The 27,029-nt window shown below is 39.0% G+C and overlaps 1 protein-coding gene across 5 annotated transcripts in view; it reads right to left on the reverse strand.

The window, feature by feature from the left end:
* Positions 1 to 27,029, reverse strand: part of HERC2 (HECT and RLD domain containing E3 ubiquitin protein ligase 2) — a 239,225-nt gene that overhangs the window by 64,449 nt on the left and 147,747 nt on the right. For all 5 annotated transcript variants that reach the window (XM_043894731.1, XM_043894732.1, XM_043894733.1 and 2 more), the window contains 13 exons: positions 26,240 to 26,430; positions 25,545 to 25,650; positions 25,359 to 25,450; positions 16,000 to 16,175; positions 9,616 to 9,727; positions 7,884 to 7,965; positions 7,634 to 7,777; positions 6,139 to 6,229; positions 5,668 to 5,845; positions 5,400 to 5,481; positions 5,150 to 5,321; positions 4,271 to 4,415; positions 3,100 to 3,325 (listed from right to left, as the gene is read on the reverse strand). In XM_043894731.1, coding sequence (XP_043750666.1) covers positions 3,100 to 3,325; positions 4,271 to 4,415; positions 5,150 to 5,321; positions 5,400 to 5,481; positions 5,668 to 5,845; positions 6,139 to 6,229; positions 7,634 to 7,777; positions 7,884 to 7,965; positions 9,616 to 9,727; positions 16,000 to 16,175; positions 25,359 to 25,450; positions 25,545 to 25,650; positions 26,240 to 26,430 — 1,797 coding nt within the window. The remainder of the gene's footprint in view (positions 1 to 3,099; positions 3,326 to 4,270; positions 4,416 to 5,149; positions 5,322 to 5,399; positions 5,482 to 5,667; positions 5,846 to 6,138; positions 6,230 to 7,633; positions 7,778 to 7,883; positions 7,966 to 9,615; positions 9,728 to 15,999; positions 16,176 to 25,358; positions 25,451 to 25,544; positions 25,651 to 26,239; positions 26,431 to 27,029) is intronic.

The following is a 27,029-nucleotide window of genomic DNA, read 5'->3' on the forward strand; positions in this document are numbered from 1 at the left end:
ATTTTCAACACAGAGACCATATTTGAGAGGTGAAGTATTTTAGTAGTATCTTCAACATATCATTTAATTTTTTATTCTGTAAAAAAACAGAAATGTTACTTATTATTTAAACAAATGTATAGGTCACTGAAGTGAAGTAGTAAGAAAAAACCCATCAAATTAGAATTTGTTATACACTGGGAAAACTAATTTGGTATTTGAAACTTTATAGTTGGAAAAACATTTCTGTCTCACTGAAGGAAGTTAGCTTTCTGGCCATTTGCCTTTAGTCTTCTTGATCAAAGTACAGCAGGAGAGAGAGAGAGTTTCTGCAAAAGAAGAGACACTAAGAGTTCTTAAGTTTACCCAACATATAGATTGGCTTGTATTCCAAACATCTGGTTGTATGGTTATAACTTCAAGCTGGAATCACTAAGTAGTTATCACTTATTTCCTATATGAGTGCAGATGGGTATCAAATAAGACAAATACTATTAAAAGAATGAAGCACTTTGGCTAGTTTAGTAAGTAAGTAAGTAAAGTCGCTCAGTCATGTCCGACTCTTTGCAACCTCACAGACTGTAGCCTACCAGGCTCCTCTGTCCATGGGATTTTCCAGGCAAGAGTACTGGAATGGGTTGCCATTTCCTTCTCCACTGGCTAGTTTAAGGTTATACAAAAATAAAATTACTTATGTACTCAATTATACATACATTTATATATAGAACTGAATGAAAAAGAAAATACAGCATATGAAAATTTGAGAGATGTAGCTAAAGCAGTGCCAAGACAGAAGTTGATAGTACTAAACGTTTACACTAGATAAGACAAACGGTCTCAAACCAATAATCTACGCTCTCATCTCAAGAAAGTAGAAAAGAATAGAAAATAAACATAAAGGAAGCATAAAGATGAGAACAGAAACCAATAAAACTGAAAACAGACAACAGAAAACCAAAGAAATGAAAAGTGGAGTATATATTCAAAACCAAGTAGGGTATATTCAAGGTATGGAAGACTAACTCAAAAACCTGAATGTGAATACTAATAGCAGATTTTACTTGTAACAGCCCCAAACTGCAAGTAATCCACATGTCCTAAGTAACAACAAATGCATTTCTACACACTAATAAAGAGCAACTTGAATATTTCTAGATAAGACCAAGGAACAAAAGAAATTTTTAAAATACCATTTATAACAGAATGAACAAAATGAAATATTTAGGGATAAATATGACAAAAGATATGCAAGACCTGTACACTGAAACTATAAAATATTGCTGAGAAATATTAAAGATGTAAACAAATGGAGAGAAATAGTATACTCATGAGTGGGAAGATTCAATACTGTGAAGCAAACCCCAAATTGATCTATAGTCAATGTAACCAAAATCCCAAGTAGGTTATTTTATAAAAATGCACAAGCTGATTCTAAAAGTTACATGGAAATGCAAAAGGTCTAGAATACCCAAAACATATTTGAAAAAGAACAAAGCTAAAGAATTACCAAAGCCTGATTTCAGTCTTTTATAAAGCTACAGTAATCAAGACAATGTAGTATTTGCATCAAAATACAAAAACAAATCAACAAAACATATCTGAGAATCCAGGAATAGACCCACACATACATAAACAACTGATTTTTGACACAAGTACAAATTCTTTACAGAAAGGATACTGTGTTTTTGACAAATGCAACTGAAACAACTGGATATCCAAATACCAAAAAGATATTTCAATTCATACCTCACACCATGTATGAACTTTAACTGAAGATCAAGCATACACCTGAAACTATAGAACTTTTATAAGAAAACACGGGAAAAGAATCTTTATGATCTTGAGTTAGGTAAAGGTTATTTAAATACAACACCCAAACTATGATTCGTAAAAGATAAAAATGGATAAACCAGACTTCGTCAAAATTAAAATCTTTTGCTCTTTAAAATTTACCTGAGAGAATGAATAGACAAGTCACACTGTGCAAATTAAATATCTGATGAAAGACCTGTACACAGAATACATAAAGACTGTTCAAAACTCAGCAATAAGAAAACAAACCTAGGCTTACATACAGGCAAAAGGTATGAATAGTCACTTAAAACATATTTGGGTGGTAAGTAAGACACTCAACATCATTAGTCATTAGAGAAATGCAAAGTAAAATTACAGTGAGTTAGCACTATACATCTACAAGAATGGCTAAAATTAAAAACTGACTACATCAGATACAAACAAAAATATGGAGACACTGGAGCTATAGAATAACCACTTTGCAAAACAGTTTGCAGTTCTTAAGAAGCTAAACTTCTATCTACCACATGAGCCAATCATTCCTCTCCTAAGTACTTAACCTTGAGAAACGTAAGCATATGTGTCCATATAAAGACCATACACAAATGTTCAGAGCAAGTTTATTTGTACAGTCAAAATTAAGAAGCAACAACCAAAGTCCATCAACAGGCAAACTGATGTATCAACTGCAGTATACCCCATAAGTAAAATGTTAGCCAACAATTAAAAAAGAGTAATATACTGATACATGCAACATGGATGAATCTCAAAATAATTATGGTGAGTGAAAAAAGTTAGGTTAAGAAAAAAGTACATACTATATGATTCCCTTAATACAAAACCCTAAAATGGCAAGCTGATCTACGTGACAGAAATGAAGTCAGTGGCTGTGGAAAGCGGGGACGGGTCTACTCAAAGGCAGGATACACATTTGTTCACCGTGTTGACCGTGATGATGCTCTCACAGGTGCACACATATCAGAGCTGATGAAATTAGTCTACATATGCTGGACTGTTTTAATATGTTGATTACACCTGAATAGAGCTGTTGAAAACACCAAATGCCTAAACTTTAAAGTCCCTCTGTCTGCACATGTGCACAGCATTGCCAGAACTGTCCTGATCACAAGAACCAGCACTGTACTTCCTCAAGCTTTCAATCCAGCATAAATCACAGCACAGAGCACCATGATGATTCTGGGGCTATGGTTCAGAACATAGGTAACTCGGTGCTACAAACTTTAATCTGGTAGCAGTATTAAACATCCCATCTATGACATTCTATCTATGCAGAAGGATCTCGTATAAAACACATATCTCGGTTACCTAAATAGGAAGCACCTAAAGGGTCTCTTGCAGTCTGGAAGAGGACAGGCTCATGAACAGAGGGTGTTGCCACATCAACAGTTGTCCATGCCACACTGTGAGAAGACCCGCAAGCTACTCGTGTGATCTTCTGGCCTTCTAAGCCTTGCACAAGTGTGGGCTTCCTATTAACTGTGGTTGTGCCATTGCCCTGCTGGCCATGGTCATTGTCACCCCAAGCGTAAACCTGTTAAAGGGATAAAAAGAATTTTTCAACATTTCAGAACATTCTTTAAGTTTACTTCAAAATTCTTGCCAAGTGCTTCCTGGATGGCTCAGCTGGTAAAGAATCCGCCTGCAACGCAGGAGACCCTGGTTCGATTACTGGGTCACGAAGGGACTCGCTGGAGAAGGGATAGGCTACCCACTCCAGTATTCTTGGGCTTCCCTTGTGGCTCAGCTGGTAAAGAATCTGCCTGCAATGCAGGAGACCTGGGTTCAATCCCTGGGTTGGGAAGAATTCCTGGAGAAGGGAAAGGCTACCCGCTCCAGTATTCTGGCCTGGAGAATTCCATGAACTGTATAGTCCATGGGGTCAGAAAGAGTCGGACATGACTGAGCAACTTTCACTTTCATTTACTTAATATCAATCCAATGAATTCATCTATATATTGTTCTTAGAAGCAGGAAGTTCTCCTCTTCAACTAAATATTGTAACATTTTTTCCTTAATTTTGCAAAGAGAAAATGATCTAAAACATATGTTCACTATTCAAAGAATTTTGGCTTTACAGAATTAGAAAGTATAATTCATTTTTATTTCATTCTGATTTAAGTACAATATGCTGATTTGTTGTCATAAATGAATTTCAAATTGTATTATCTATGAGCCTGTCACAGGATAGCCTCTTATGGTGGAAGAACAAACAACTCTTCTCAAGGATAACTTTAGTTCTAAAATGAAATACATACATTTCCCTATCAGACATTACAGTGGGAAAGTTCACTACTTTATAACCTGCCTTAGTCAGCAAGTCTTTCCTGGGTGCCCTCACCCATGCTGACAGTTAGGCAAATGTACACAGGAACCCAGTGGACACAGCCCACCCTTCTGGTTTTCCAAGTACCAAGACTCACTTCATTTTGTCACAAGCTGCACTATCAACATAAGATCTTGTCGCGAGCTCCCTTACCTGTCCTGCATCAGTGACTGCCAAGCAGTGCAGGGCCCCAACAGCCACATGCACAATCTTCTTCCCTCGCAGACCCTCCACTACCTGTGGTTTCCGCACATGCACATCCGAGCCATGGCCCAGTCTGAAATAGTCCCCCTTCCCCCTGCAAGGAATCAACAGGGAGCATTTTAACACATGATTATGGTCTGGCAAAACCCCACAGCAAAATACTCACTGCTACAGCACTAGGGCCAGCTCAATGACAACACGCACAATGCCCAAGGTCTTGGAAGTTATAAAATAGTATACCATTAATTCAAAATAACTCATTAATTCTGCTAGCAAGATCCTTAATGTGCATTTTACAGTATTTAAGTTACTGCCGTACATTTCATACAGAGACTGGAAACATGACACGCAACCTCAAAGAGCTCTTAAGAGATCTCTTCAGTGATTCCTCCCCAAGCTGCCTCTGAGTCATGACGCTGAGACCAAGGCCATCACACCGTCTGCCCACGGTCAGCTGGATAGCCCACCTCTTTCTGATTTAATAATCTTTCACTAGAAACACACATGAACTTTTTCAGGGATCAAAGAAATCAGAAATCTGTTTTCCACACATGTGATCACTAGGCTCCTTGCATGGCAAAAAAAGCAGAAAAAAGCCTCTACACATACTTTATCTAAATAAGACAGACAAGCTAGGCTAAAATTTCCCCAGTGTTCTTTTCTAAACAACCCAGTTATAATTGGAAATTTCTTCTTATAACATTGTCACTAATCCCAACTCAAAATAAATAAAAGGACAAAGATGCCTGGATGAGCAAGAAAATAAAGGCAGGGCCTCCCTGCAAGCCCCTGAACAGACACACTGGTGGGTGACAGGCGCTTACATACCATGTCCAAACTACACCCGACTTGGTGAGGGCCAGGGAGAACTGTGCTCCACATTCGATCTGGCACACCCCTTGTCCATTAAGTCTCTCAATGTTCTGGGGGATGTTACAGCCTTCACTTCCTCCCCGGCCCAATTTTCCAAAGTCACCATCACCCCAGGAAAATACCAAACCTAGGTTTAAAAATATAGACATCAGGCCAGCATCTCACAACATTCCTCCCCCAAAATGTGGAGTCAGACAGGACTTACCTTCATCAGTCAGAGCCAGGGTCTGTGCATCTCTACTTCCACATGCCACTTGGATTACTCTGTGACCAAGAAGGACTTTCACCTACTCAATTACAAATTTAAAAACAGAATCAAGCAAGGCACCAAGAAAGCAAGGGGAATTTTTCCCCACAGACTGAAAGCCAACACTGCACATATCTTTATGAACTGTCCTAGACTCAGAGATTATCTTCTCTGGAAATCAGCAGATGGGAGGCTTTCTGTAAGCAACAAAAATATGTATAATCACCATTTTGGGCTTGAGCTGTGTTGTGTTATCCCCATGTCCCAAGCGGCCGTACTCTCCAAGACCCCAGGTGTACAGTTCACCGCTGGACGTGAGCGCCGCACTGTGCGAGCTCCCACAGGCAATGTCCCGGATTCGCTTGGTTTTCAGGGCCTCTATCAGCCGTGGCTTGTCACAGTTCCTAAAGCAAGATTAAATTAGATTCCCTATCATCCATCCAGCCTCTTATAAAGAAGGGGGAAAAAGGACATCTACACTGATCCACATTTAATCAAAACAGTATCTTTAGATTCACTTAACTATCAAACCTTAGAACATGTGAGGCAAATCACATTCAGAGATATTTTTTAAATGTATTTTTAAGTTTCTTTTGCATAAATAACCCATCCTATTCAATTTTTTACAAAAATTACCAAAAAGCATTCATTATTATTAACAGTTTCTTATTAGCAAAAATGAAGAAAATATTCTTACATTCTACTGAAGTGTCCAAGTTTGCCATCATCACCCTCACCCCAGGAAAACACTTTGCCATCGACAGTTAAAGCAGTAGCGTGCCGTCCACCTGCAACATTCACATAGATAGAGACTGCCAAAGTTGGTTTCAAAAAAGTTAACAGCATAACTACCTCTTTTGCTTGGCACACTCACAGTATGTGTGAGTATCTGTCAAATGAGTAAATGGGATCGACATTTAAGGATGACAATTATATAAAATAAATGAACATTTCTACAAAGTTTAAGTCCTAGAAAGGATTTTACTTGCAAAGAAGCAGCAAATAATGCTATTTTTAAGCATTATTAAATTTAATGGGGTTGCTATATTAAATATATAAAAGATCAAAATTCAGATGGAAAAAGTAAAACTAAGTTCACTTGCAATTAGACAAATTAGCAAGTGTAGTGGTATTCAGGCTTTTGTGAAATGCACCTCAACAATGAAATTACTAAAGCAAAAGTACCATCAACTGCAATTAAGGCATTATGCTCACTCTTCCCAAAGCAATCAGCTCACACCCTTTCCTCACCATGGTCCACTCTTTCACTCCATCCATCCCAGCTCAGAACTGAAGAGTTTCCTCTCTGTCACCAGCTCCTAGGATCCAAGACCCACTTACCAACAGAGCCCACATGATCCAAGGCAATGTGCTCACCTAAAAACGATGTTTCCCACACTCCCTTGCCCAGACAGGATGGTGACAAAGATTCGACTGATGAGTATGGCATCCAGAAAGGCTCTTTGAAGGGGCAGAGTAGGCTTGAGGAAATGCTTATGTGCTCGCCTGCAGCTGCGGTGGGGATGGACAGTAGCCCAGTGCCCCTCACGGGCGCTGCAGCAGCAACACTGTCCCTCCCCCTTACCTCCAGACCCTCACAGAGGAGAAGGGTAAAACACTATCTTGCTCAAGGCACCACTGTTCAGATTTTCTGTTATATGGGGTTAAATCTAACCCTACTGTATAAACACAAACTCAGTTTGTATCTAATTCGGTTTCATTCCTCAGAAGCCAAGCACAGTGCTTTAAAATAATGCTCTGTATGTTTCCTGAATTGAAGCAGTGTGACTTTTTAAAAAATGATTCTTTCTTATGGCTAGAATTTACAGACACTTGAAATCTGATGAAACTTACAGGCCCTGTTCCCAAAAAATAACACATATTTAAGCGCAGAACATGATTACTACAATCTTTTATGAACCTGAGACCCCAGCTCAAAATTAAGAACCCCCTGCTTCGGAGGGGTATGCCCCACATAACCCCTGATCTCCAAAAAGTCCTGTGTAACAAAATTATAATTAATTAAACTCTAGACCATCTGAAGTTTTACATTACCCAATTTTCACTTCTAATAATGAGTAGAACTTGATAGAATGCAAGGGCACTCTAGGGGAAACTGTTTAAAGCCCCAGTTAATCACAGAGCACCAGCAGCAGGCTTGTCTGAGCACAAGTGTCAGTTCTGGCCCGTACCTGAGTGAACAGCCACCTTCTTGACCACGTAACTGCTGAGAGCTGTGATCTGCCGCGGGATGGGCACAGTGCCACTGGAGATGCCCAGCCCCAGCCGGCCATTCGTGGCTTCTCCGCAGGCATACACTTTTCCTTCCACTGTCACTGTAAGGAACAGCAGTGAGGAAGGGACTCACTTTTTGTGACACAACAGCTATATATTTAGGCTTCAACATCATTTAAAACTTTTATATTATTAGAATAATCATACCTGCAAACAAACTTTTAGAACCACCAGCCACCTGTACTACATTCAAAGCAGACAGGGTCTCAGAGAATGACGGAACTTTTATCTAAAAATTGTTTTAAAAAGCAAAAGAAAATTTTATTTACACTTTTAAAATTACAAGTAATCGTATTAAACAGTACAAAGAACTTACACGGTTACACTCTCCAAAGAATCTCTTGTCTATTACAGATGCATAAGCATTTTAAGAATGAAATGATATACTGTAATTTACTTTAAAATAAGTAGGGGTGAGGCTGTGTAGAAAGTAAAGACAAAAATGTGACCATCCACAACTGCTGAACCTGGTACAGTGACAAAAGGACCAAGTCTCTATTCTGTCTACCAGGTAGGTACATCTGAACATCTCCATAATAAAAGGTGAAAAATAAAATACACATACTGTAAAGATATAAACAAACATTTGGTAAACTATATTTTATTTCAGGTCATGTCCTCATCATTCTTATTAATTCTGACTTCTCTAAGAAACTATTAATATATACTTAAATTTCCCATTAGAGATGAATGTGATTTAATTTTAAAATTACTAAAGCCCCTGTCTAAAAAGCCTTTAATGATGCTCATACGTCATAAAGTATCAAACAGTCAATGCTACCATGGAAGAAGGACGTTCTCCATCACAACGATGAAGCACCAATCTACCTTTCGTGTGCAAACTGCCAGTCCATGTGCACACAGGACCCACTAGACAGCCCACAGTAATAACAGAGTTCCCAGAGCTCCTAGGCCCCACACGTCTCCAACTGCAGGGCAGCGGCCTCAAAATCACAAGGAGCCCAAGGCTGCTAAATTATATAGGACTCTTTTCATCACACTAGAACCACGGTCTTAAGGCAAATGAGCTCTAACTTTCCATTTCAGTGTCTCAACAATGTAAATAACAGGGATCTTACAAGGAGTGCGGTCTCATGAAATGCTAAGCAGTATGTGTGCTAAGTCGCTTCAGTCATGTTCAATTCTCTGTGACCTTATGGACTGAAGCTGCCAAGTTCCTCTGTCCATGGGATGCTCCAGGCAAGAATACTGGAGTGTGCTGCTATGCCTCCCTCCAGGGGATCTTCCCGACCCAGGGATTGAACCCGCATCTCTTGGGTCTCCTGCACTGGCAGGTAGGTTCCTTACCAGTAGCACAACCTGAGAAATCCAAAGTAGTAGAGATGCTCAGCCAAAAAGAAACTGTTTCCAGACACTAAACCTTGGAGGAATCTATTCTGTGGCGCCTTAGTTCAGAGCCACAGGTGAATTCAACTCGAGTTCAAATGCATACCTTGTTCTTCCTACTCTTTAAAATATAATTATAGTCTACAATTTTCACCTCTATGCTTGTCAAATGTTTTCGGAAGTGTATCTTCTAGTTTATAAAACAGCAATAATGCAACTATACCTAACATGCATTGTTTTCCAAGGACAGAGGCATCTTAGAACCTAAAATGATGTCTATGAGTTCATATCAAGAATTACTTACGAAAAGTCCATTTTAAAAACAACATATAAAAGGTATGATGTATGGCAGAAATCAAACCAATACTGTAAAGCAATATTAAACCCTTCAATTAAAAATGAATAAATTTTTTTTAAAAAAGCTCATAAAAGGGAAAATCATTATAAAAACTTTAAGAGGCCTGGCTAACTCTGGGCCTGTGTGGGCCCGAGCAGTGCAGGGGGGCAAGCGCATGGGGTGTCGGGCACACACCTTGGAACCCTTCAGACCTCCCAGCTGGTCCTTGTCGTTCAGGCCCCACACAAACACTTTGGTTCTTATTGTAGCTGCTGATTCCAGACCTGCTGCCTTCTTTCTAATAAGGCTGATCAAAGTAAAAAAATAAAACAGAAACAGAGGTTAATCACATAACCATGTTTTAAATAAAAAGGAAACCACCTAAAGCGCACAGCTTGCTGGTTACCATCAAAACTCTTAAAATGCTGCTGTAACTAAACAAAATCTGACGTGTACGCTGAAGTCAGTGGTGCAGAGGGTCAAAATGTCTACAAACCAGCATACTACCTTTCAGTACGAGAATTCAACTTTAGCTTTTCATCCTGGCGGAAATCTTTCCAGGAGCTGTTGTTGTTGTTTAGTCGCTAAGTCCTATCTGACTCTCTGCAATCTCATAGACTGCAAAGTCTTCCCTGTCCTTTACTATCTCCCAGAGCTTACTCAAACTCATATCCATTGAGTCAGGAATGCCATCCAACTATCTCATCTGCTATCATCCCCTTTTCATCCTACCCTCAATCTCTCTCAGCATCAGGGTCTTTTCAAATTAGTCAGCTCTTCAGATCAGGTGGTCAAAGTACTGCAGCTTCAGTTTCAGCATCAATCCTTCCAATTAATACTCAAGGTTGATTTCCTTTAGGATTGACTGGTTTAATCTCCTTGTACTCAAGGGACTCGCAAGAGTCTTCTCCAGCACCACAGTTGGAAAGCATCAATTCTTATGCACTCAGCCTTCTTTATGGTGCAACTTGCACATCTGTACATGACTACTGGAAAAACTATCGCTTTGACTAGATGCACCTTTGTCAGCAAAGCGATGTATCTGCTTTTTAATATGCTGTCTAGGTTTGTTGCTTCTATCTTTTAAATTCATGACTTCAGTCACCATCAGCAGTGATTTTGGAGACCAAGAAAATAAAATCTGTCACTGTTTCCACTTTTCCCTTTCTATTTGCTATGAAGTGATGGAACTTAATGTCATGATCTTTGTTTTTTGAATGCTGAGCTTAAAGCTAGGTTTTCCACTCTCCTTTTTCACCCTCATTAAGAGGCTTTTTAGTTCCTCTTAGCTTTCTGGCCGGAGAAGGCAATGGCAACCCACTCCACTCCCTGGAGAATCCCAGGGATGGGGGAGCCTGGTGGGCTGCCGTCTATGGGGTTGCACAGAGCTGGACACAACTGAAGTGACTTAGCAGCTTTCTGGCATTAGAGTGGTATCATCTGCATAGCTGAAATTGCTAACATTTGTCCCAGTAATCTTGATTCTAACTTGTGATTCATCCAGCCCGGTATTTTGCATGATGTACTCTGCATATAAGTTAAATAAGAAGGGTGACAATATACAGCCTTGTCATACTCCTTTTCCAATTCTGAACCAGTCTGCTGTTCCCTGTCTGGTTCTACCTGCTGCTTCTTGACCTGCATATATGCTTCTCAGAAGACAGGTAAGATAGTCTGATATCCCCATCTCTTTAAGAATTTTCCAGTTTGTTGTGTATCCACATAGTCAAAGGCTTTAGCACAGTCAATGAAACAGAAGTAAACGTTTGTCTGAAATTTCCTTGCTTTCTCTATAACCCAATGAATGTTGGCAATTTGATCTCTGGGTCCTCTGCCTTTTCTAAACCCAGCCTGTACATCTGAAAGTTCTTGGTTCGCATACTGCTGATGCTTACTTAGCTTGAAGGCTTTTGACCACTACCTTGCTAGCATGTGAAATGCAACTTTATGGTAGTCTGAACATTCTTTGGTGCTGCCCTTCTTTGGGATTTGAATGAAAACTGACCTTTTCCAGTACTGATGCCACTTCTGAGTTCTCCAAATTTGTGGGCATATTGAGTGGGCACTTTCATAGCATCATTTTTTAGGATTTAAAATAGCTCAGATGGAATTTCATCACTTCCACTAGTTTTGTTCATAGTCATGCTTCCTAAGGTCCACTTGACTTCATACTCCAGGATGTTCAGCTCCAAGTAAGTGAGCACACCACCAGGGTTCTCTGGGTCATTAAGATCGTTTTTGGATAGTTGTGCATTCTTCCACCTCTTCTTAATCTCTTCTGCTTCTGTTAAGTATTCACCCTTGCTGTCCTTTATCATGCCCATCCCTGTATGAAATGTTCCCTTGGTTCTGCAATTTTCTCGAGGAGATCTCTAGTCTTTCCCATTCTATTGTTTTCCTCTATTTCTTTACAGGGTTCACTTAAGAAGGTTTTCTTATCTCTCCTTGCTATTCTCTGGCACTCTGCATTCAGTTGGGTATACTTCCATTTCTTGCTTGCCTTTCACTTCTATTCTCCCCTATTTGTAAAACCTTCTCAGACAACCACTTTGCCTTCTAGTATTTTTTTTTCCTTTGGGATGGGTTTTGGTCACTGCCTCCTATACAATGTAACAAACCTCTGCCCATAGATCTTCAGGCACTTTGTCTACCAGATCTAATCCCTTGAATCTATTCATCCACTGTCTAATCATAAGGGATTTGATTTAGGTCATACCTGAATGGTCTAGTGGTTTTCCCTACTTTCTTCAATTTAAGCCTGAATTCTGCAATAAGGAACTCATGATCTGAGGCACAATCATCTCCAGTTCTTGTATCTTGCTAACGGACATAGCTTCTCCATCTTTGGCTGTAAAGAATATAATCCATCTGATTTTAGTATTGATCACTGGGTGATATCCATATGTAGAGTTGTCTCTTGTTATTGGAAGACGGTGTTTGCTATGACCAGTCTGTTCTCTTGACAAAACTGTTAGCTTTTGCTCTGCTTCATCTTGTAGGACTTCCCTGGTGGCTCAGATGGTGAGGAATCCACCAGCAATTCAGGAGACCGGGGTTCCATCCCTGGGTCAGAAAGACCCCTGGAGAAGGGAATGTCTACCCACTCCAGTATTCTTGCCTGGAGAATCTGATTGACAGAAGAGCCTGGTGAGCTAAAGTCTATGGGGTTGCAAAGAGTCAGACGCAACTGAGGGACTAACACTTTCAGAAATCTCTCCTGTGTTGCTGAAAAGGATGTTTGCTATGACCAGTGTGCTCTCTTGACAAAACTGTTAGCTTTTGCCCTGATTCATTTTGTAGTCCAAGGGCAAACTTGCCCTGTTACTCCAGGTATTTCTTGACTTCCTAATTTTGCATTCCAATCCTTTATGATTATATTTTTTGGTGTTAGTTCTAGAAAGCATTTTAGGTCTTCACAGAACCAGTCAACTTCGGCATCAGTGGTTGGAGCACAGACTTGGATTACTGTGATACTGAATGGTTTTGCCTTGGAAACGAACCAAGATCATTTTGTTGATTTGGAGATTGCACCCAAGTACTGCATTTCAGACTCTTATTTACCATAAGGGCTACTCCAGTTCTAAGGGATTCTTGCCCACATTAGTATGTATAATGGTTACCTGAATTGAATTTGCCCATTCCCATTCATTTTATTTTACAGATTCCTAAGGTGGCGATGTTCACTCTTGCCATCTCCTGCCTGACCACATCTAACTGACCATGATTCATGGACCTAACATTCCAGGTTCCCATGCAATATTGTTCTTTACCACATTGGACTTTACTCTCACCACCAGACACATCCACAACTGAAAGTCGTTTCTGCTTTGGCCCAGTCTCTTCATTCTTCCTGGAGCTGTTTCTCTGCTCTTCCCCAGCAACACAGTGGACACCTTCTGACCTGGGGGGCTCATCTTCTGTTGTCATGTCTTTTTGCCTTTCATCCTGTTCATGCAGTTCTCAAAGCAAGAATACTGGAAGGGTTTTCCATTCCCTCCTCCAGTGGACCATGTTTTGTCAGAACTCTCTGCTATGACCCGTTTGTCTTGAGAGGTCCTGCACGGCATGGCTCTTAGCTTCACTGAGTGATGGATGTGCACCCCTTAGCTAGGACAAGGTCATGATCCATGAAGGGGCTTCCTATGAGACACTAGGAACTTGGAGACACTATCTAATTTTCTCATACATCAAGCTGACCGTGACAGCTTTTACAGCAATTACCACCCATCACCTTAACGTAGCTTCTATAGATGTAACAGGAAAGAATGCCAGTTAAATGGCTCTAAGAATCACCACCAGGACTGGCACTGTGGCCGTGTCCCTAAATCCCGACCTCTGTTCGGTCATATGTTTTCCCAAAAGAAATAATAAAATGGATAAAGTCATATGACCCTCGACACAAGCACATGTCCCAAGGCAAAGTACAGTTTTCTTCCTCTACACCCTCTGTCCACTGCGCTGGTCAGCTGTGCTGGAAGTCCCAACCTCCATTCTACCAGGGGAGGCCTGCCCCAAAACCCAGGGTTCCTGAAGCACAGGCAGCTGGCTCCTGCCACCTCACTCACTCTTATCTTCTGACCTGCCCTCAACAGGTTAAAAGTTTGAGCAACAAAGCCCACAAATTCTTCAAAATAAAATGAAAATAAAATTGAAAGAAATAATAAAAAATAAGTATAACGGCAAAACCAGCAAGTGATGTCCATGAGTTAGGTATTAACTATACTATTAAAAAAAACTTAAAAATGGATATTGTTACTTCCAATTTGTTGTATGTCAGTGTTAACTATACTGTTAAAACTTAAGAAAAATGAATATTGTTACTTCCAAATTGTTGTACATCATAATTCAGTTCAGTTCATCTTAGCTCAGTCGCTCAGTCGTGTCCGACTCTTTGGGACCCCATGAACCGCAGCACACCAGGCCTCCCTGTCCATCACCAACTCCCGGAGCCTACCCAAACCCATGTCCATCAAGTCAGTAATGCCATCCAGCCATCTCATCCTCTGTCATCCCCTTCTCCTCCTGCCCCCAATCTTTCCCAGCATCAGGGTCTTTTCAAATGAGTCAGCTCTTCGCATCAGGTGGCCAAAGTACTGGAGTTTCAGCTTCAGCATCAGTCCTTCCAATGAACACCCAGGACTGATCTCCTTTAGGATGGACTGCTTGGATCTCCTTGCAGTCCAAGGGGCTCTCAAGAGTCTTCTCCAACACCACAGTTCAAAAGTATCAATTCTTCGGTGCTCAGCTTTCTTTATAGTCCAACTCTCACATCCATACATGACCACTGGAAAAACCATAGCCTTGACCAGATGGACCTTTGTTAACAAAGTAATGTCTCTGCTTTTTAATATGCTATCTAGGTTGGTCATAACTTTCCTTCCAAGGAGCAAGTGTCTTTTAATTTCATGGCTGCAATCACCATCCGCAGTGATTTTGGAGCCCCCAAAAATAAAGTCTGACACTGTTTCCACTATTTCCCCATCTATTTGCCATAAAGTGATGGGACCAGATGCCATGATCTTAGTTTTCTGAATGTTGAGCTTTAAACCAACATTTTCAGTCTCCTCTTTCACTTTCATCAAGAGGCTCTTTAGCTCTTCTTCACTTTCTGCCATAAGGGTGGTGTCATCTGCATATCTGAGGTTATTCATATTTCTCCCGGCAATCTTGATTCCAGCGTGGGCTTTATCCAGCCCAGTGTTTCTCATGATGTCCTCTGCATATAAGTTAAATAAGCAGGGTGACAATATACAGCCTTGACGTACTCCTTTTCCTATTTGGAACCAGTCTGTTGTTCCATGTCCAGTTCTAACTGTTGCTTCCTGACCTGCATACAGGTTTCTCAAGAGGCAGGTCAGGTGGTCTGGTATTCCCATCTCTTTCAGAATTTTCCACAGTTTATTGTGATCCACACAGTCAAAGGCTTTGGCATAGTCAATAAATATAAATATAAATCATAAATAGACTGAGTCAATTAAAAACTATACAACAGAAGACAAAGGATACATATATTCTAAAAATGGTTGCTGCTCCTAGCTGCCAAATAATAAATGCATTTAACGCCACTTAACAATACACTTAACAACTGGTTAAAATGGTAAGTCTTATGTATATTCTATTACAATGAAAACTTTCAATTTACATGTTAACAATAAATACCTAACAAAAAAGGCTTTAAAATATATACTACCACATACTATCTCCACAGGAAAACACAATTAGGGACAAATAAAGAAGAAAACTATAAGAATATACACCAAAATATTAACAGCGATATTTGAGGCAGAAAATTAAACATTTTTATTTTTCCTTTTAAACAAATTTTTCTAAATACAGTGTTTCCATAGTAAATTTTTCCTAAAATTAAATTAAATTACATTTTCAGAAAACTTAACTAATATTTACCAAATAGTCCTATGAGCAATAATATAATACATATAGTCTATATAATACATATAGACTATATAAGACATACAGACTGTAGTACAATAATCCTAATGTATTCTCATTATGAGATACACTCTAATTAAATATTGGCTTTTGAAAGTGAGAGTGTGGGCATAAGCAAACAGCTCTCACCTCCCACTGTTGCCTTTTTCATCTTCTTCTTCTTCATTATCTGAAGCTAAGAAAGGAACTGCAGCCAAATCTTCCTCCTCTGCACGTATCCGTCCCAGCAGGATGAGACCATGGATTTTACAATCAATTCCTGAGCTTCTGCACTGCTTTATCGCAATTTCAATATACCTGTGATACTAGACACAAACACAGCAAGCTGCAGAGCTCTCAGAGCCAAACACTTTACTAGAGAGAAGGACACATGAGACACGCAGTACGCGGCAAGTCGCAAGCCTTCATAACGCTTCAAGTACAGAGAATCTGAGATCAACATGCACACACTGCTATATTTAAAACAGATAACCAAAGGACCTACTGTATAGCACAAAGAACACAGATCAATGTTATGTGGTAGCCTGGATGGGGGGAATTTGAGGGAGAATGGATACATTATATGTATGGCTAAGTCACTCTGCTACTTACCTGAAACTATCATAACATTGTTAAGCAGTTACAGTTGCTGAACAAGTTACACATTGCTTAATGTTACACATTGTTACACTTCAATATAAAATAAAACATTTCAAAAAAAAAAACTGATTACATACAAATTAGAAAAAACTATACACAGACCTCATAACCCCACCAACTAGATCAACAATTATCAATGTATGATTGATTTTGTTCATGTAGGGATTATCATAAGAAAATTCCTGACAACGTGTTGTTTCAAAACTTCAGTAGGTATCAGCGAAATATCAGCATTTAAAAAATACATCCACAGTACTCTTATGATAGCTAAAACAATAATCTTATGTCATCTAAGTGCTACCAGTGATCAAATTTTCTATCTGTCTTGGAAACACCTTTCTATTCTGGACTTGTTCAAATGAAGGTCAAACTCTGTTACGTCTTTGCCATTCGTTATTTTACTGTTGGCCTTCTGTCCTGCGGTACGCCCCACATCCCATACATGGCGTTTCTAAATGTAGTTTATTCCTCTGCCCCTGTATTTCACTGAACAAAGACTGACTGCTTCAAGGGGATCTAACCAAACCTTAAGATCTATAATATCTATGATGTCATAGGAAGAACAGTTTGAATAAAAGAAACAAATAGAGAAATGAAAAATTTTACAGGAAAAAAAAAGAGAGTTTCTTTCTTTAGCAAGGAAAAAACAAAAGGGTTAAAATTTTAATGCAGTGCCAAAGGCAGACACTGTCTGACTCACGAATCATAGAAAGCAAATGCAAAGAACATTTATGGGATAATTTGGAAAATTTAAACATTGACTGGATTTTGTATCATATTAAGGACAAAATTTTAGGTGTGATGGCATTGTGGTTACATTTTTAAAGTCCTTGTCAGAAATTAATAATTGAAGTACTCACTACTGAAATAATGCCATGGCTAGAACTTGCTTTAAAACACTCAAAAAAAAATGGGGTGTAACACAGGAAGAGAGTTAGTGAAATGACTGGCAAAAATGTTGATAATCATTAAACCTGGGTGGTAGGTTCATGGAGGATTCAGTATACTTTCTATTTTCGGTTATGTTAGGAAAATTCTGTTAACAAGCCATTTTAGAGGAAAGGCAGTGCTAGAGAGTTCAATAGCTTTAGCAATGATAATGCTCTACTTTGTAAGTTGGTTGGATGGGTGGAGACTGGGCCATGAATTTTCTGAGTACTCACAATGCTTAATATTTCTCATATATGTGATATAAGCTATTTCGTGCTCATCAAATAATACATAATAAATTGTTTTCAACTGAAAATTTGTTAAAAGTCAATATGTCTTTTATGAATAAATCTCAGATGTTAATTAATCCTTGGTTATTGATCTACTTACAAATATAAAGTACAAAGCAAATTAAATATAAAGCAAAATTAAAACAGAAAATATTCAGTAGCATAATTCAGACATAAGACAAACTGCATTTTCCATTACCCAGAAATGTTATTATAATAAAAGGCACTAAATGCATTATCTTTTCTCAAAAAAACTTAATAATATATTACATTTTCATCATTGGCCACTTTATTATTACCACCATTGATAGTAACTGTTAATTACACGTTATTCCACAAAATAGTTTAATGACATTCATGAATGAATGGTGTTCTACAATTTTATTCATTCAAGACTGGAAGAAAATAAACAACAACAAAAAAAATCTTCCAGTGTACACAAAGGCCAAATAATCAACTCTTGGACCTGGGGGGCAGTGCTAGTATGGTCCCATAGTCTCTAGACACAAGTTACCAACTTTCCACCCTTAAAAAAAATTAATCTATGACTGGCTGTGTATCAGGTTCTTTGATGTAACACAGTACGACCTCGTGAAACTTGTCTGTCCTGATGTGGGCATGTGTGTTAGTTGCTCAGTTGTGTCTTTGTGACTCATGGACTATAGCCCACCAGGCTCCTCTGTCTATGGAATTCTCCAGGGAAGAATAATGGAGTATGTTGACATTCCCTTCTCCCGGAGATCCTCCTGACATAAGGATTGAACCCTGGTCTCCCACACAGCAGGGAGATTCTCTACCATCTGAGCTTCTTGGGAAGCCCTTTGTGGGAATACCAAAATAATAAAGCAATGACTGACAAACAGCACTTAATAATTTAAAAATAAACTCACTTATGATGAACTTTAGATGAATAGAAAGTCAAATATTTGACATCTTTATCCACTATCATACCAATTAAATAAGTTCTCATGAGACAACGTACTTATAGGTAGTAAAAAAAAAAAACTGCCTTAATTTGCATTTTTAAATATATATAATTTTCTAAAATAGTGTAATTTACTGAAAGATTTATGTGGCAGTGACACTAATCTATTATTATGTTCTATTTAAAAGAACCTTCACTGATTCGTTCAGAATTTTTAAGAGATAAAATTAACTTGGATTCATTTTGAAAATGTCCTTATTACCAAATTAAAGGTATGAAAACAAAAAAAACAATTTCAGTGTCATATATATGGTTAAAAAGAACCACTACTTACTAATACATATTTAATGGAAATAACATGATGCTAGATGCCCAAAGAAGCCCAAAGTGTATGGCAATGACTTTTGCCTAGAGCTTTTTACCTGCTTTTAACCAAAGACAGTGAGGAAGGAATTTGTTTTGTCTTCTTTTCAAGCTGATCTGGTAAGCAACAAATTCAAGTTGTACACATGTCAAATTTTAAAATAAATAAAATTATTCAATCAAGGGGAGAAAATGGGCTCAATGTTATTATAGAGATGATGAGAAAAGGAACCTCTCTTGACATTTGCAAACCATCAAAGGAATACTATCAAAATGGTCAAGATGGCAGAGCAGAAGAATCCTTAGCTCGTCTCTTCTCACAAGCACAACAAAATCACAACCATCTGCAAAAGAACTATCACTGCCAGACTGAAACCACCAGGAAAGGTCCTCTGAAGATGGACCACAACAAGAATGGTAGACGGCGTGAACTCATGATATAATCAAACCCCATACCCTCCAGGGTTGGCGACCCACAAACTGGAGAACAATTATATTCAAGAGTTTTTCTCATGTTACTCTCCTGAGCCTGCGGGTCGGGCACAGGGAAGAGGAACCTTAAGAACATCCTCACTCATAAAGGGTGGCTGCAAAACCTCACGTGTGCCGGGACCAAGAGCAAAAGCAGTAATCTGATAGGTGCTGGGGCCACATCTACCTGCTGGTCTTAGAGGGTCTCCTCAAAGGGGAGGCAGGGGGTGGCTGTGGCCCCGCTTGTGGGTGTATACAATGGTGGCAGATATACTGGGGAAATATTCAGCTGCATGAGCTATCATGGAGGATAACACCCTGACACCAAGACCCGGCTTCAAACACCAGACTTTAGACTCCAGTGCTGCAAGGCCTCAGCCCAAACAACAAACAAGGTGGGGACACGGCCCTACCCATCAACTTCAACTGACTCTAGACAAGGCCCTGCCCACCAGAGGATCAAGACCCAACTTCACCTACCAGAGGATAGGCACCAGCCCCTCCCACCATGAATTTCACCTATCTAAAAAATACCAACAACTTCAGATATGCAGATGATACCACTCTAATGGCAGAAACCAAAGAGGAGTTAAAGAGCCTCTTGATGAGGGTGAAAGAGGAGAGTGAAAAAGCTGGCTTAAAACTCAACATTCAAAAAACAAGGATCATGGCCTCCAGTCCCATCACATCATCGCAAATAGACGGGGACAAAATGGAAACAGTGACAGATTTTATTTCACTGCAGACAGTGCTCCAAAATCACTGCAGATGGTGACTGCAGCCACAAAATTAAAAGACACTTGCTTCTTGGAAGAAAAGCTATGACAAACCTAGCCAGCATATTAAAAAGCAGAGATATCATTTTGGTCCACAGAGTCAAAGCTACGGTTTTTCCAGTAGTAATGTATGGATGTGAGAATTGGACCACAAAGAAGGCTGAACACCCAAGAACTGACGCTTGCAAATTGTGGTGCCAGACAACACTCTTTAGAGTCTCTTGGAGTACAAGGAGATCAAACCAGTCAATCCTAAAGGAAATCAACCCTGATATACACTGGAAGGACTGCTGCTGAAGCTCAAATACTTTGGCCACCTGATGTGAAGAGCCAACTCACTGGAAAAGACCCTGATGCTGGGAAAGATTGAAGGCAGGAGGAGAAGGCATTAACAGAGAATCAGATGGTTGGATGGCATCACTGATTCAACGGACATGAGTTTAAGCAAATTCCGGGAGACAGTAAAGGACAGGAAAGTCTGGGGTGCTGCAGTTCACGGGGTCACAAAGAATTGGAAACAACTTAGCGAATGAACAATAACAACACCCACCAGAAACAAGAAAACTATTAATCCTGCAGCCAGCACATCAAGTCTGTAAATGCAGACCAGGTCCTATCCTGAGACCAGCAGGCCCCTGGCCCTTCCTTGGGTGATGAAAAGGAGGTGCACTGCTGGACTGTACAGGACGTCTCTTACAGAGGGCCACTTCTCCAAGGTCGAGAAACAGAACAAATGGGCTTCCCTGGTGGCTCAGAGGTTAAAGCGTCTGCCTGCAATGCGGGAGACCTGGGTTCAATCCCTGGGTTGGGAAGAACCCCTGGAGAAGGAAATGGCAACCCACTCCAGTATTCTTGCCTGGAGAATCCCATGGATGGAGGAGCCTGGTGGGCTACAGTCCACGGGTCGCAAAAAGAGTCGGACTCGACTGAGCAACTTCACTTTCACTTTCACCACATTCACAAAAACACAAGAAGCAATTTTGACAAACTCAAACAACAGAATATGCTTCAGATGAAGGAGCAGGATAAAACACCAGAAAGAAAATAAAGTGATGTGGCAGATTCTCAGGCAATCTACCAGGGAAACAGTTCAGAGTAGTTATGGTAAAGATGATCAAAGAACTCAAGAGGAGCATGGATACACAGAGAGAGAAATTAGAAACGTTTTAAAAAAAAAAAATAGAAAATATACAGAACCACACAATTAATAAATAAGTGAAATGAACAATACATTAGAAGGAATGAATAGTAGACTAAATCTGACAGAAGAATGGATTCATGAGCTGGAAGACAGAAGAGTGTAAATCACCACCACCAAACAGAAAAAAAGAACAGAAAGAAATAAGGGCAGTTTAAGAGATCTTTAGGGCAATATCAAGCACACAGTCACATTATAAAGGTCCAAGAAGAAGAGAAAAAGTGTTTGATAAAATATTTGAGGAGATAATAGCTGAAAACTTCCCTAACTTGAGAAAGGAAAAAGTCAACCAAGTCCAGGAGGTGCAGAGAGTCCCATAAAGGATTAACCTACAGAGGAATATGTGAGGACATATTGTAAACTAAATGAAAAAAAATGAACAAAAAGAGAGAATATTAAAACTAACAGAGGAAAAGTAAAAAATAACATACAAGGGATCTCCAAAATGCTATTATCGGATTTTTTTTTTTTTTTTTTAGGAAAAAACTCTGCAGACCAGAAGAGACTGACATAACATACTTGAAATGATGAAAAAGAAAAACCTACACCCAAGAATACCTAACAAAAGCTCTCACTGAAATTTGATGGCGAAAACAAAAGCTTTACAGACAAGTAAACATTTTTTAAGAACTCAGAAACGCCAAACAAGCTTTATGACAAACTCTAAAGGAACTTCTCTAGGTGGAAAAGAAAAGGTCACAACTAGAAACAAGACAGGAAATCATCCATACATAAAGCCAGTAGGGAAATTAAAAGACAAAAGTAGTAAAAATCCCACATTAAGTGTTTAAGGATTATACAAAATAATTAGATGTGAGGCATAAATTGAAAAACAATGACCATAAGGGGAGTAGAGTACAAATGCACGGTATCTAAAATGTATTTAAAATTAAGAGATAAGCAACTTAAAACAAGCACATACATAACTAGACTCTTGTACAAAAAACTCACATTAACCAGAACACAAAAATCTATAATAGAAATACACACAAAAAAGGAAATGAAATGCAAACTTACACTAAAGGTAGTCAAGTTACAAGAGAAGAGAACAAAGGAGAAAGGGAGAAAAAAAGACCTATGAAAACAAACTCAAAACAGCAAAATGACAATATAAACATACATATGGATAAACACGCTAAATATAAATGGACTGCTGCTGCTGCTGCTAAGTCGCTTCAGTCGTGTCTGACTCTGTGTGACCCCATAGACGGCAGCCCACCAGGCTCCTCCGTCCCTGGGATTCTCCAGGCCAAGAACACTGGAGTGGGTTGCCATTTCCTTCTCCAATGCATGAAAGTGAAAAGTGAAAGTGAAGTCGTTCAGTCGTGTCCGACTCTTCATGACCCCGGGAATTGCAGCCCACCAGGCTCCTCCGTCCATGGGATTTTCCAGGCAAGAGTACGGGGGTGGGTTGCCATTGCCTTCTCTGTGTAAATGGACTACATGTATCCAAAGATGCTACCAGAAAACTACCTAGAGCTTATCAATGAATTCAGTAAATTTGCAGAATACAAAATTAATACACAAAAATCTGTTGCATTTCTATACACTAACAATGAAAGATCAGAAAGAGAAATTAAGGAAACAATCCCCTTAATCATCACAACAAAAAGTATAAAATAACTAGGACTAAACCTACCTAAGGAGGCAAAAAACTTGCATTTCAAAAATTTTAGACACTAGTGAAGGAAAAAGAAAACAATACAAACACATGGAAGGATAGACTTTGTCCTTGGATTGGAAGAACTGATATTATGAAAATGACTATACTATCCCAGGCAATTTATAGATTCAATGCAATTCCTATCAAATTATCAGTGGCATTTTTCACAGAACAAGAAGAAAAAAATTTTTTAATTTGTATGGAGACACAAAGTACCCCCAAAAGCCAAACGCTCTTTGAGAAAGAAATATAGAGCTCGAGAAAATCAGGCTCCTGACTTCAGGCTATACTACAAAGCTACAGTCATCAAAACAGTATGGAAATGGCACAAAATCAGAAATATAGATCAACAGAATGAAAGCCCAGAAATAAACACATACATCTATAGTCAATCAATCTACAACAAATGAGGCAAGACCATACAATGGGGAAAAGATGGTTTCTTCAATAAATGGTGTTGGGAAAGCTAGACAGTTATATGTAAATGAAAGCAATTAGAACACTCCCTAATACTATACACAAAAATAAACTCAAAATGGATTAAAGACCTAAATGGAAGACCAGATACTATAAAACTCTTACAGGAAAAAATAGGCAGAATACTCTTTGACATAAGTAGCAGCAAGATCCTCTTTGACCCACCTTCCAGAGTTATGGAAATAGGAACAACAATAAACAAATGGAACCTAATTAAACTTAAAGCTTTTGCACAGCAAAGGAAACTATAAACAAGATGAAATGAATGAAGAAAACAACTGCAAACAAAGCAACTGACAAAGGATTAATCTCCAAAATATACAAAGTAGGTCATGAACAACCAAATCAAAAAATTGGCAGAAGACCTAAACAGACATTTCTCCAAATAAGACGTACAGATGGCCAACAGGCACATGAAAAGATGATCAATTATTAGACGAATGCAAAAGAAAACTATAATGATGTATTACTTCATTAACAGTCACAATGGACATCATCAAAAAGTCTACAAATAATAAATGCAGGAAAAATAAAAATAAAAATAAATGCAGAAAAAAAAATAAATAAATAAATGCAGAAGAGGGTGTGGAGAAAAGGGATCCCTCCTGCACAGTTGGTAGGAATGTAAATTGGTACAGTCACCAAGGAGAGCAGTACAGAGGTTCCTTAGAAAACCAAAAATAAAGTTGTCATATGATCCAGCAATCCCACTGCTAAGCATATATCTGAACAGAACTCTAATTCTAAAGATATATACACCTCAATGTTCATAGCAGCACTAGTTACAATGGCTAAAACATGGAGGCAACCTAAATTCTCATCAACAGAAAGATAAAAAATATGTGGTACCTATATACAATGAACTATTACTCTGCCATTGAAAAAAAGAAGAATGAAATAATACCATTTGCAGTACCATGGATGAACACAGAGATTTCATATTAAGTAAGTCAGACAGAAAAAGGCAAATATCATATGAAATCATTTATCTGTGAAATCTAACAAAATGATACAAATGAACTTACTTACAAAACAGAAATACACTCAGAAAACAAATTCATGATTACAAAAGGGGACAAGGGTGGGGGACAGGGGTTAGGAGTTTGGGATTAATCTCTATGTATTACTGTACAGGCACAAAGAGAAGAGGGCAAAAGAGGAAGGATGAGATGGTGGGATGGCATCACTAATTCAATGAACATGAACTTGGGAAAGCTCCGAGAGATGGTGAGGGACAGGGAGGCCTGGCATGCTGCAGTCCATGGGGTCGTAAAGAGTTGGACACAGCTTGGCAAGTGAACAACATTACTATATATAAAATACAAAAACAGTAAGAACCTACTGCATAGCACAGGGAACTGTATTCAATATCTTGTAAGAATCTTTAATGGAAAAGAATTTGAAAAAGAACACACACACACTATATATATATATATAATGTATACACACAGTATTCTTGAGCTTCCCTTGCTGCTCAGCCGGTAAAGAATCTGCCTGCAATGCGGGAGGCCTGGGTTCGATTCCTGGGTTGGGACGATCCCCTGGAGAAGGGAAAGGCTACCCACTCCAGTATTCTGGCCATGGAGAAGTCCATGGGGTCACAAAGAGTCGAACACAACTGAGCAACTTTTCCACACACACACGTATGTAGAACTGAATCACTTAGCAACTGAAAACACTATAAATGAACTATATATCAATAAAAAATTTATATAATTATACCTTTAAAAAGAGGAACACTATCTAATCTACTCACCTCTGTGCAGTCATTCAGAAGAGACACTGTGGTGTCAGTGGGGTTGATGTTGATTGTCTTTAATTCAATTAGGTTATTTAGTGAATTTCCACCTAGGAAATAAAGGGGCAGGGGCATAAAGGAATCAGACAAAGGAGTTTTCGTTATATAATAGAAGATACTTTCTGAGTAAAGTAACTCAGTTACCTGACACGACCACGAGGGAAGGCATGTAGCTACTGTCAGCAGGATCTACAATCATTTTTAATCTATGAACAAGAACATCTGGGAAAATCTCCAAACGAATCCAATGCTTTAAAAGAGAAAGAAACACGTATTCTACTCCATTACTTGTTTAATAGAAGAAAGCCTCCCTCTATGCCCCAGAAATGATGCGTTTATGGCCTTTTGACCTAAGGTGGTCCACTAATATCCATCAATGGGTGGGTCACAGAAAACATTAGAATCAAAGCAGAGGAAAAGCACCGTTCTCCAAGCCTAACCTTCATGGCTGGATGAGGCACACCCACATATAAGTGCAATTAAAATAACATATAAAGATAAACATATATTTATTAGGGTATATTAGAAAATCTTCTAACAAGAAGCAGAATCTGAACTCATACATTTTATGTGGGGCAGTAAAACAAAACACAGCCCTATTAAACTCTCCATCAGTTAGATAAAATCTATCACTTATATTTTTTAAAATCTCTGACAATGAAAACTAGATGGCATATCACTCTGTACCTTTAAAATAATTATGAACTAAAATATAAAATGAGTACTGACAGGTGACATCCCAGTATACCTTCATAGGATTTTCAAAGTTTGTGTTCAAACTCTAAGACATCACACATCTAAACAGAAGTGTCTCTGGACGCGCCCCCACGGCCGACTACCTTTCCTTGTGAACCAGAGGACTGCCAGCAGGGCTCACTGCCATCAATAAGACGAGAAGCTTGGTTCACAGAGGACGACACGTTCAGACTCTTCACCATCCGGGCCCAGCTATCCAGCAGCATTCCTGGCTGACTGCTGTGACAGCGTTTCAGCTGTTTTCCAGAACGGCCACAAAATATTGCAGACTGTCCTATTTAATGATGGCCAAACAGTGTTAATACTTGTAGAACAGAAACTTCACAACCAAGAAATAAAGAATATTGCATAGTTGAGTTCCTTACTTCAAGAAAACAGTAAGTTTCCAAATTAGAAGGAGCTATTACATAATACTTAAACGGCTTCAAAAAAACGTAGCCAAGGTATTTCATCCCAATTTATGAGATGAAGTTCATATAATGCTATGATTTATTCCACTTGACTCCCTCAAGTAACAACAGTGACATATCTCCAGATAGAAGGATATATATAAGTGGGGTATGAAGTTCAGTAACTGTGCTTACAGAAGACATTCTTTAAAAAAGTTTTCATAAATGCAACAAAAACAAACTTGAAGAGTTTCTACTTCCATAAATGGCAAATCTGGAAATTGATCTAGCTCTTCCATTGAGGACAAGTAGAAGAGGCAGACAAAACATTTAAAGATGAATAAATCTTGAAAATATCAGAGTAAACAAGCTGATAAAGAATTGTGGGACCAGAATCAGAGGAAGGCTAAGATGAAAAGTGTCAGAACGAGCTGCCCTGTGGATCAAAATATACTTTTCCCCAGTGGTATTTGTCAGTTTCTAG

Source organism: Cervus elaphus, chromosome 33, assembly GCF_910594005.1.
Source record: "Cervus elaphus chromosome 33, mCerEla1.1, whole genome shotgun sequence".
In the NCBI taxonomy this organism is placed as follows: domain Eukaryota; kingdom Metazoa; phylum Chordata; class Mammalia; order Artiodactyla; family Cervidae; genus Cervus; species Cervus elaphus.